This window comes from Mesoplodon bidens (assembly GCF_964165515.1).
Source record: "Mesoplodon bidens genome assembly, chromosome: X".
Lineage (NCBI taxonomy): Eukaryota > Metazoa > Chordata > Mammalia > Artiodactyla > Ziphiidae > Mesoplodon > Mesoplodon bidens.
In genome coordinates, this window is record NC_138163.1 from 100,280,165 (window position 1) to 100,292,228 (window position 12,064).

The 12,064-nt window shown below is 49.6% G+C and overlaps 1 protein-coding gene across 1 annotated transcript in view; it reads left to right on the forward strand.

Moving 5' to 3' along the window:
• The window catches only part of DIPK2B (divergent protein kinase domain 2B), a 50,307-nt gene extending 38,800 nt beyond the window's left edge, over positions 1–11,507 (forward strand). The window contains exons 3-5 of the mRNA XM_081222464.1: positions 3,296–3,469; positions 6,904–7,192; positions 8,410–11,507. Coding sequence (XP_081078590.1) covers positions 3,296–3,469; positions 6,904–7,192; positions 8,410–8,750 — 804 coding nt within the window. The 3' untranslated portion in view covers positions 8,751–11,507. The remainder of the gene's footprint in view (positions 1–3,295; positions 3,470–6,903; positions 7,193–8,409) is intronic.
• Positions 11,508–12,064: the final 557 nt, after the last annotated feature.

The following is a 12,064-nucleotide window of genomic DNA, read 5'->3' on the forward strand; positions in this document are numbered from 1 at the left end:
TATATATATATAACAGATTTATTTCAAGGAATTGGCTTATGAGATTGGGGGACTGACAAGTCCAAAATCCATAGGACAGGCCAGCAGGCTGGAGAACCTTGTGCAGGACCTGATATTATAGTCCACAGGTGGAATTTCTTCCTCCTCAGGGAAACCTTAGTTTTGCCCTTAAGGCCTTTCAACTTCTTGGATCGGGCCCGTCCACATGATCAAAGATAATCTCCTTTACTAAGTCAACTGACTGTAGAAGTTAACCATCTCTACAAAATACCTTCACAGCAACACCTAGATTAGTGTTTGATTGAACAACTGGGCACCATAGCCTAGCCAAGTTGACACATAAAACTGACCATCACAATGATGTACCCATTAAATTTCATGGACTGTTTTATAAACTATTAGAGATTGAGGTGGAGAAACGTGACAATCGCTCTCACTACCACCGTGCACTGGAGACCCCTGTGAGGGGACAGTGCAGCAGAGCAAAAGCCCGGTCACTTGCACCACACCGTGAACACCTTGACCCACTGGCTGGTTCCCTAGGGATGGCACCAGACAGGAAATGCAAGGATGAGGAAACCGGGCATGAGAGGGGGAGGGGCAACAGAAGGCCAGTGTTTGGTTTTCCTTTTGCCTTTCATTGGAAGATGGTGAGTTAGCCCTGTTGCCTATGTATACAGAAGGGAGTAGTGATTTGGAAACTCCAAAGCAATGGGCAATCCCCAGAAAGTGTGTATTTCCAATAAAATAATGAATCATTATTTTATTGGAAATGTTTGGTTTCCTAATTCTGTTTGCCATTGGCCAATATCACTGTGGGCTTGCACTTGGCCAGCACAAACCAAACAGGAGTAGATGCAGCCCCACTCTGTGAGTGGGGCCTTGGGAAGCAGTTGCCTCCACCATAAAGGGAGATTGGGGTACAAGATGGGTTTAGAGCCTCTTCCGGCTATAGTTCTAGAGATGGCCCAGAACCTTCTCAGCAAATACACCAGTTATTTATTGCTGAGTAACAAACCACTTCAAAACCAGGGGCTTAAAACAACAGGAATCATCAGTTTTGCTCACAAATATTCAATTTGGGCAGGGCTTGGTAGGAAGGCTCACGAGGCTCCACCTGGCATCAGCTGGGGTGGTTCAATACAGCAGTGGAGGACGCATTCCCCAAATGGCTGAGTCATGTGTCTGGCAAGTTGGAGGTTGGCTGTCAACTAGGCACTCAGCTGGGTGAGAGCTAAGGCTCTTGCTTTCTCTCCGTGTAGCCTGGGTTTCTTTACAGCATGGTGGCTGGGTACAAGAGAGAGCCAAGTAGAAGCTGTATCTCCTTTCATGGCCAAGTCTCAGAAGTCATACAGCATCACTCCCATAAGCATTCCAGTCACTAGAATCACCAAAGCCAGTCCATACTCTAGGGGAGGGGAATCAGACTCCACCCTCAATGGGAGGAGTGTCAAAGAGTTTGTGAACATGTTTTAAAATCACCTCCACAAATGATACCTCTGGTGTCCACCCTCATGTTGGGTATTAGCTCTGACACCTCCTTTTTCCTTGGCCCCCCTCCCCCATTCAGCCGATCACCAAGACTTACAGATTCTACTACCCTGAAATCTTTTCATTCTCTCATCTCACACCTGGACCATTGCATCTTCTTAACTGATCTTCCTGCCTCCATTCTTTTCTTCTGTGATATTTAGGGTTAGGTTCAGCTGCATGTGACAAAAAATCCAAGTAACAGTGGCTTAAACAAGATCAAAATATACTTTTCTTTTACATTAAAAAAACTGATACATAGCTGTCCAGGGCTGATATAGTGGCTCTGTGATTGTCAGGGATCCAGGCTACTTTCATTTTTCTGCTCCACAACCCTTAGCATGCCCTGGTCCAAGATGGCTGCCCAAGCACCAGCCATCACTTCCACATTCCAGTCAGGAAGGAAGAAGGAGTAAAGAAGGATACACCCGCTCCTTTTAAGGACCTTTCTCAGAAATTTCTACTTATATCTCATTGACCAGCACTTAGTCACGTTACCACACCTAGCTGCAAAGGAAGCTGAGAATGGAATCTTTACTCTGGGCAGTCATATGCGTCACTAAGGTTTTTGTACAGCTTGTTCCCTCTGCACAGATACCCTCCCACCCTCTTTGCATGCTAACTTTACCCTTGCTTCAGGCCTTTGCTTAGACTTCACTGTCTTCCAAGAAGCCTTTGAGGGACCCACAAATATGTTTTGATTTCTTTTAAAATCAGAAGAAAAAATCGATCTTTTAGATCCAAGAACATGTTTGAATATATAATATTAAGGTATTTGTCTTTGTACCAATGCAGTTGTAAAATATCATTTTTAATATTTTTTATGGAGGAAGGCGCCCATGAAGGCAAAGCATTTTGGAGGTGCCAGAACCTCCAAAAGTTCTGGTGTGGCCCTGCTCCTGTGGGCTCCCATATCTCCCTGGCTTCACACCAGTCATAGCTCCCTCTGCACCACGTCGTAACTGCTGGGCATTTGATGGTCGCCCCCTCCCGACAGGCCTGGGAGGGCAGTGTCGATTGTGGTCCCCTTTGCATCTGCAGTGCCTCAAATACAGTCTGGTCCTTGGTAGACTCCCTGCAAACGTTGGTGGGTGAATGAATGAATGAGTGCTCTGAGCTCACCCAGCTACAGGGTTACAACCCCAGTAAAGATAAGGATGCAGATCCTGCCTGGCTCCACCTACCTACTTCTCACCTGGTGTACTGTTTTAGTACAAATACTAGGTATGTGTGACTTGGGGAACACTTAATCTCTCATGACCAAGTGACCTCCCAAAGGCCCCACCTCCTAATTCCATAACACTGGGGACTAGGGTTTCAACATATGAATGTGGTGGGGTGGGGGGAGGGCAAACATGCAGTTCATATCAGGTTCAAATCCTGAATCCAGCCCTTCCAACACTTACCTACACTCTGCAGACTTCCAGTTCCTCAGTTGCAAAATGCGGGTGGAGACACAGGGTCTCCAAGGCTCCAGCTGCTTGCTAGGGATGCACTGCCTGCCCAGTGCCCGCCTACACTGACCCCAGGACTGCTGTGTCCCTTCTCGACTCCCGACCCCCCTCACATAGCCTGCTCAGGCCCCTCCCACCACGCCCCCCAGGGGTACTTGCTCCATAACCCCCCCGACCCCCTCAGGGCCTACTTGGTCCCCCGCAACCCCACGATCTCCCCCAATGGCAGGGCCTGCCCGTGCCGGTGCTGCAGGCGCCCACGAGCACTCAGCACACTTTCCTCCTCCCGGAATCTCTCCCACCTGCTGCAGGGCCTGCCCAGCCCCCTCTTGCGCTGCCCGTCACAGCGACTCCTGGATCGCGTGGTCCGGCGCTATGCGGAGGTGGCCGACGCTGGCAGCATCTTCATGGACCACTTCACGGACCGCGACAAGCTGCGTCTCCTCTACACGCTAGCTGTCAACGCCCATCCCATCCTCCTACAGGTATGCAGGGACCGCCCCCCCCGGAAAGCCCGTCCAGGGAGCGGGTTCACTTCCGGCTCCGAGGGTTGAGCTGTCTTTGCCATCACTGCACACCTTGGGGCCACCAGCCCACATTAGTACCTTTGTGGCATTTAGTAAATATGTGTTGGCTTCTGCAGTGGGGAAGTGCTGTGGTTGCTGCAGAGGAAAGAGGTGTGGGAGCTGCGGAGGAGGGGCGGCGGGGAATGGCCACTTTCACGGCCAGAGGCAGCCCGGAAGGGCTTTGTGGAGGAGGGTGACTTTGACCAGGTGTCTCAAAGATCAGTACGAGGGGCTTCCCTGGTGGCGTAGTGGTTGAGAGTCCGCCTGCCGATGCAGGGGATGTGGGTTCGTGCCCCGGTCTGGAAGGATCCCACATGCCACGGAGCGGCTGGGCCCGTGCGCCATGGCCGCTGAGCCTGCGTGTCTGGAGCCTGTGCTCTGCAACGGGAGAGGCCACAACAGTGAGAGGCCCGCATAGCACAAAAAAAAAAAAAAAAAAAAAACAAAGATCAGTACGATATGAGTTGAGCAAGCTCAGGAGGTGGGGAGATAACCAAAGAATGACCCACCCGGAGAGGTGCTCTGCTGCTGTGCTTGGAAAGGAGAAAAAAAATGGAAGTAACCTAAATGTCCATCAAAAGGGGAATGGTCAAATAGGTAAGGATGCTCTGGAACACTGGTCCACGAGGCAGGCACGCTGGCCCCTGCCTTCATGCAGCTTCCAGTCCAGTGGTAGAGACAGCCCCTTAACAAGTCAGCTAACTTGCGGAGCCCCATCACACCCATTTCTCCCAAATCCCAAGAGTCAGGACGCTTACTTAATGGGCACAAAGGAAACTAGGAAGTGAGGGGGAGGAACAGAAAAAGGAGGGTGGAAGAGAGAGGAGGAGAAGAAGGAGGAAGAGAAATAAGAGGGGGCGGGAGAGGAAGAGAGGGAGGAGAAAGAGGCGGAGGAGAAGGTGCAGGAAGAGGAGGGGGTGGAGGAGGAGGAAGCCCCACAATAGTTAATAATAATTCATATTGTTATTAATTATATTATATTATAATTATTTATAATATTGTATTGACTTTAATAACTATAATAATTATATCGAGATTATATTTTAATTATTTATAGTATTGTGTTAATCTTAATAATTCTAATTAATAATTATATTAGTTATTATATGATGTTTATTTATAATATAATTATTATTTTAGTATTTATACTATATTATTTTGTTCTAATTATTTATAATATAGTTAATTCTAATTATTTATATTATTGAAATTATTTATGGGATATTATATAATATATAATTACTCTTTTGGGGGGGGTACGCAGGCCTCTCACTGTTGTGGCCTCTCCCGTTGTGGAGCACAGGCTCCGGACGTGCAGGCTCAGCAGCCATGGCTCACAGGCCCAGCCGCTCCGTGGCATGTGGGATCCTCCCGGACCGGGGCACGAACCCATGTCCCCTGCATCAGCAGGTGGACTCTCAACCACTGCGCCACCGGGGAAGCCCCATATTATTTTTATATATAATATATTAACTATATATTATTGGCCAAAGGCATGATGGCTAAGTACATAATAACAACTCATTTCTTGAGCACTAGCTATGTGCCAGGCACTGTTAAATGTTTTACATCATTATCTCATTTAATGCTCACAACTCGACAACCCCACAGGAATATTATTATTGTCCCCTCTTCCAGATGAGGTAAGTGGAGCTCAGAGTTGTGAAGTGACTTGGCCACAGTCCCTTAGTCAGTGTCAGCAATGGAACCCAAACCCAGAGCTGTCTGACTTCAGGGTCCACACTCTTCCTGCTAAAAGCTGCTACTAACGTTGGCATTTGAAATCCTAGAGGAGAAGAAGGAATTGCTGGTTGTCCTGCACACTCAGAGGCCTTCTTCTCTGATTGTCCTACACTTAGTGGCCAAGGCAGGTGACCTGGCTACTTCCAGCCCTAGCTCCTGAGAGGTCTGGGCTGGGAGTCTCCATCCACCTTGAGCTTCGCCCAGGAAGAGCATGGCGTCGATCTGCCCCCAACCCAGGGATGACTCGTGGCCGCACATTTAGACATCGCCAGGGGGCCGGGGGCCTTTCTCCACGGCACACAGTGGAGAGGCCCCAGTGGGTGGTGGTGGGGGGGTGGGAACAAGAAAAGGTTCTTCACAACATGGCGAGTGGGTTAAAATGGCAGAAGGCCACAGAAAATCATCAGAAAGGGGGATGACTTTGTTTTTTTAAGAAGGAAAATGAGGGGGAAAAAAGTGTTAATATTTATAGTTTCTGTCATTTCTCCCATAAAGAAACACCATTCTGGATATAGCTGCCTCAATAAATAGTCAAAAAAAAACCTAGGATATTCCCTCCACTCTTTTTTTTTAATTGAGATATAGTTAATTTACAACATTGTGTTAGTTTCAAGTATACAGCAAAGTGATTCAGTTTTATATATATATATATATATATATATATATATATATATATATATATATATATATTCTTTTCAGATCCTTTTCCCTTACAGGTTATTACAAAATATTGAATAGAGTTCCCTGTGCTATACAGTAGGTCCTTGTTGGTTATCTATTTTATATATAGTAGTGTATATATGTTAATCCAAAACTCCTGGAGCTCTTACAAGGAGACAGAGGAAACTGGGAAGAGCTGTGTGCTTCCCTAGACCAGTGTTAGGCTGTTAGAACGTTCCAGTCAGTTGGGGAGTCTCTGTGAGTGTGTAATTACCCCAACCAGGCAGATTCGCCCAGGGCCACACCCAGGGCTAGTGCAGCAGTTCCCAAAACTTGAGTCACCCAAGGGTCACCTTCATAATTTTTGCCCTATCCCAGAACCTACTGCCTGCATTGTTATTTTTTTTTAATATTTTCTTTAAATCAGCCTTAAGTTGACCCTCTTTTTCTTCCCCCGTAGCCTCTTACTAAGCCGTGATATCTGTGAAATCTGAAATGCTAGTCATATTTTTTCAACTATACAACTCTTCAAATAAACACATTCCCCTGAAGCCTGAATACCCTCTAAAAGTGTAGCAAGGACATCGGCATTCTCTTACCTCGCTTGGGGCAACTTTGTTGAAATGCAATCTACAATATGGAAAGAAGATCTCCCTTTTCTGAATCCCTCCATCAACAATGGAATAAAAAAGTGGTGGGGGAGGGACGGGGGGAGCAAGGTATTGCCATGTTCCAAGAGGTATAAACAAGGTTAAAGGATGCTTTGCTGACGTGTCTTGAGATGTTGGGTACCTGAGTAAGGCTGATCTTTCTGTCTGCTCTTGGGGAGAGAGAGAGAGAGAATGAGAGAGAAAGAGGGAGGGAGGGAGGGGGAGAGAGAGAGAGGGAGGGAACTGTCTCAGGAGGTTTTTCTCTCTAATCCTCTAATGCCTCCTCCTCTCGCTTGGCAGATCTTCCCGGGCGCTGAGGGATGGCCACTGCCCAAGTACCTGGGCTCCTGTGGCAGATTTCTGGTCAGCACCAGCACCAGCCCGCTGCAGGAATTCTATGGTGCACCCGCAGACCAGTCAGCCGACCTGGCCTACCAGCTCCTGGGTGTCCTGGAGTCTCTGAGGAGCAACGATTTGAACTACTTCTTCTACTTCACCCACGTGGATGTGGACATGTTTGGCATCTTCAACAACGGGCATCTGTTCATCCGGGATGCCAGCGCACTGGGCGTCATCGACAGGCAGGAAGGTACCCAGCATGGGCCTGGCTGAGCAGCTGTCAGAGGGGAAGCCAGGGTGACAGGCGCTAGGGAGGGGTAACGACGGGGCCCGGGGATGGGGTGTGGCTCACACTACCGGGCCTCGCCAGTCTCCTTGTGTCACTGTGAGAGCAGCCCAAGTTTGGGACGGGAGAGAGTCCCTATCCCCATTTTAAGTCTCTGCTCCAGTTCCAAAGGGGAACCGGACTTGACCTTGTCAGTGCAGGTGGAGGAAATTTGCACTGTGCTATGGCCCCAGCTTCACCCTCTGAGGGCACTGCCGTTGTCCCATTGGGTCTGTGTGGCGCTGGGACCTGCCCTGCCCCTGCTCACACACATACAAGCCCCTGGATCCATCTCCCCCTCAGAGCCTTTCTCATCAGATGCTTTATCTGAACTATCTGGCTGATTCAGTGGTACATTTCGCAATCCATTTCGACACCTTTGCTTTTTATAAAGTTTTCAAATTGAAAAGCATGGCACCGAATGAGGTATATGAGTGAATAGTGTTTTTGATGATTTTGTTTATATGAGAAGGCCTACAAAGATAGACCAATTAAACCACGCTTACTCATTTCCTGATTTGCCTTTATTAAGAAGAATCAAATGATAAGAAGTGGGGCTGATTCCAGAATATTCGGGATATGTGAACCTCTGAATATCAGTCCCACTACAACCCGTTGAAGGCATATTCTGGATTACCTGTTCTTTCTCCCGATTTTGTATTTAAAGAGGGCACATGAAACCGGCCCTAGGAATTTCCTGAGTTCCCTAATTCAGTCATAATAATGGGAGAATCACGATATGCGTGAGAGCCTTACAATTAGAAGCCCAAGTTCTGGTAGGAAGAAGTGCATTTTCCATCCCCAGGCCTCATCTTTTTTTTTTTTTTTTAATTTTTTGAGCATGCCACGTGGCATGCAGGCTCTTAGTTCCCCCATGAGGGATCAAATCCATGCCCCCTGCAGTAGAAGTCCAGAGTCTTAACCACTGGAACACCAGAGAAGTCCCAGGCCTCACCTTATTGTAGCCGAGAGAGTTCCCCCCAGGGTCTCAATGGGTGCCATCGTGTCCCTGAGCCCTAAATCTCCTGGTGACAGGAGATGCTAGGAGTCTGAACCACTTTGCCCAGCAATTCTCCTTAGTGACGCCTCCCCTCAAGGAGAACTGGTTGTAGGGTGTGTGATGTCTTCCTTGTCTCTTTTAGGCAGCCAAGCGGCCTCCAGGGCAGGAGAGAATAAAGACATCTTCAGCTGCCTGGTCTCTGGCTGCCAGACCGAGCTGCCCTCCTGCGACACCATCCCTGAGAAGCAGAGCCTGGTGCTGGTGTGTGGCCAGGTGCTGCCCCCACTTCTCCAGGCCAAGTTCCCGTCCCCGGTGCAGGAGGAGATAGACGCCGAGCTCGCTCGCTGTGGGGAGGGAACCCGGCCAGACCCCGAGGTCCTCCAAGCCGCCAGCCGGCTGAAGGACATCTTGAGGCCCCTGAGAACCTGTGACCCCAGATTTGCCTACCGCTACCCAGACTGCAAGTATAATGATAAGTTCTGAGGGGCTGGAGCCTTGCTGGCCTCCGGGGACCACATCCTTGGAACTTCCGCTGCCCGCTCGCTTGCTGCACGGTTGAAAGCAGCTGCTCCCTTTTAGACACTGGGAGAAAGGTACCTTTGTTTCCCAGGGAGAAAGGAACCCTTGTTTCCCAGGGAGAAAGGAACATGCCAACCATCAGAGGGCAGTCATGCCATCGGGTGGCATGATTGCCCCCGCTGGCTGGGTCATCGTGGAAGAGCCTAAGGGTGGGCATTGGAAGAACCAGGTGTGGACACTCACTCGACCTCTTTGAGACTCATTTTTCTCTCTTCTCCACCAGACTCTTGAGTTAGTGCAAAAACACAGAGATATGAAGGGCCAGGGACACGTGCTCCCTCCCCCCAGCCCAGCTGGTTACAAAGAATGTTCCAGAAGCATGCACGGCCAGGGCAAATGTGACAGAGCCGTGGAGGTCAAAAGGCTGGCACGGAGGGAAGACTGTACCCCTGCCCTAGCCCTCCTGCTACGCTCCCCACACGGCCACAGGGTGAGGAGACTGCAGGACAAGGGGACACATGGACAGAAGGCACTTCATGGTGTGGGAAGGAGCCAGGGGTAAGAAGAGAAGAGGGCTGGGCTGGGGGCCAATGTGTTTGTCCAGGTCCTGGGAGAACCAGGTGTCAAGACAGGATTAAATGGGCAAGAATTGGATCAATATTAAGGAAGATGCCTCAGGGGGAGGAAAAGAGGAGAGCCATCAGGCCGGGCTGTAGGTTGACCCCTCCCTCCCCCAAGTGAGGGCACGAAGATCAGGTTGGGGCATCCCGGACTGCCATCTGCGCAACCGAAAGAAGCTTCAGCGAGACCGTCAGGGTGTCCTCGAGGCAAAGCCAGCCGTCAGAGGAGCTTCGCAAGAATGGAGAGCCCTTATATTCCTGTGGCAGGGAACAGCCCGTGGGAAGCGTGGCCTCAGCCCAACCGCAGAGATGGATTTCAAAGCACAGCGCAGGGCACTTAGCCAGTTCCGCTCCCTGGAGCACAAGGTCTGTGAGTTAGAAGATTCTCATTGTAGCCACAGCCAGGGACCAGGGCCAGCTCTCTCCACACCGTGGCCTCCAGGGCAGGACTCTAAGTAGTCTGAGAATTTTCATTCAAACTTGGCCTTACAGGTCATTCTAAAAATAGTTTTTCAAGGTCAGCCAACGGAATAGATTTTATTCAGCGGTTTGCTTTATATCTTTAAAATGTTTAGCCACGTGGTATGTGGGTCTCCATGTATACTCCTGCCCGGGCCCCTCAAACATTAGTGGGGCTTCCTTGGACCTTTGCCCAGCCTCCCTGCCAGCCCTCCACCCCCCAGGGACCTCTCAGTCGGCTTCCTCTTTTCTACCTCTGAATCACCACCTTTAAGGTCAGAGTGCCTGGCTTAAGAGGCGTCACGCTGCAGATGGGGAAACTGAGGCCCAGGGAGGAAGAGTGACTTGCTGGGATGGTTCCAGAACTCCTGCTACCAGTCCAGGCTCCTCTTGCCTTCCCCTTCAGCCTCTGTCCTGCCCAATTCTGGTCCCTTCACTCACATTTAAAGAGTAGCCAAGAAAAGTCCTGTTTGGTGGTACACTGCAGTGCGGTTGGGAGTTCCCTTTTGACTGCTTCTGGGAGGGCAGTCTTGGGCTGCCTGAGAGTCTTTGAGACAGTTGCTTCCTGGCTTGGTCTGGAAAGCGAGGATTGACCACCCTTCCCAACACCTTGCTTTTTTAGCCCAGTGAAACTGATCTTAGATTTCTTACCTTCAGAACTCGGAGAGGATACATTTCTATTGTTTTTAAGCCCTCACTGTGGAGTCATTTGTTACAGCAGCCACAGGAAACAAACACATACCCCGAACTCTTAGTGTCTGCTTCCAGAGAACCCAACTTGCAATGCTCCCCAACTCCAGTCTATTGTGATGGATTCAAAAGCCAGACCCACCAAGAAGGAGTGTGTTATGCGTCCATAACCAGGGCTGGGGCTTGGACGGTTCCATTCCTCCACTAAGTCCTGGGCATCATTTAAGACCCTGAGTCCTACCCTGACCCAAAGCTTTTTCTGACAGCCCAGCTCCCAGAAAGCCTTTTCTGAATCCTACCTCTGTACCCCTGAACCTCAGGCCCGCACCCATTTGAGGCTAACCTCAAGGGTATTCCAGAGAGATCTGTGCTCCCCCTTCCCATCCAGCTGGGAGCTCCCTGAAGATGCTAGTGGCACAGAGCTCTTTGTATTCCCCGTAGCTACCAGCACAGGGCTAGGCACAGAGCACGTGCTCAGCGAATATTCTTGCTGAGAATAATGGCTGTGTTCTTCAATCCTTTTTCTTTTGTGCTCTTCATACACCATGAGCTCTGGACTGATTTTTTGTGTCCCCCGCAAAAATTCGTAGGCTGAGATCTTAACCCCCAATGTGATGGTATTTGGAGGTCATGGGGGTGGAGCCCTCATGAATGCCCTCATAAAAGAGACCCCAGACAGCTCCCTCACTCCTTCCGCCATGTGAGGACACAGCAAGAAGGTCCTGGCTATGAACCAAGAAGCTTGCTCTCTCCAGACACGGTGTCTGCCAGCCCCATGATTTTGGACTTCCTGACCACCGGAACTGTGAGAAATAATTGCTGCTTATAAGCCACCCAGTCTGCGGTATTGTTATAGCAGCCCAAACGGACAAAGACATCATGCTGAACATATACAAGTCGCAGCCACATCCTCGAGAACAGCCCTTTCCCCTCAACAGCCAAGAGGCAAGTGAGTCAACACTCACGAGACCTATAGCCAGAACAAAATCATCGTACTATGTTCTCAGCCCCCTGGAATCTGATTGGAGGCATTATTTTTTCTGCATTTTGCCAGCCACTGTCTTTTTGCCTGCAGGACCGGCTGCATAATTTGTGGGATCCCCTGCAAAATGAAAACGTGGGGCCTCCTGTCACTGAGAATTGCAAGATGGGGCCAGCAGAGTGTTAACCTAAGTGCAGGCCCCGTACGACTGTATGTTGATGCCCACGAAGCCAGCCCTGGGTGCCTGAGATTACTAATTAACCTCTGTGTAGAGGGTTCTTGGGGTTTACTGGGGTCTCACTTGATCTCCACAACCAAGGGGAGTAGCTGCGGAGCCAGAGGTGATATAAAATATTTAATAACCATCATGGCAAAGGAACTGACATAGGAGAACAGACTCCAATCTTCAGCTATCAGCTCGGCGTCCCCACAGCCCTGCGGGCAGGTCCTACTTTTCAAACAAGGAAGCTGATTCAAGCGATTTGCTCAAAGTGACAATTTTTAGGGCTCCTGCTTTCCTAGTCCTC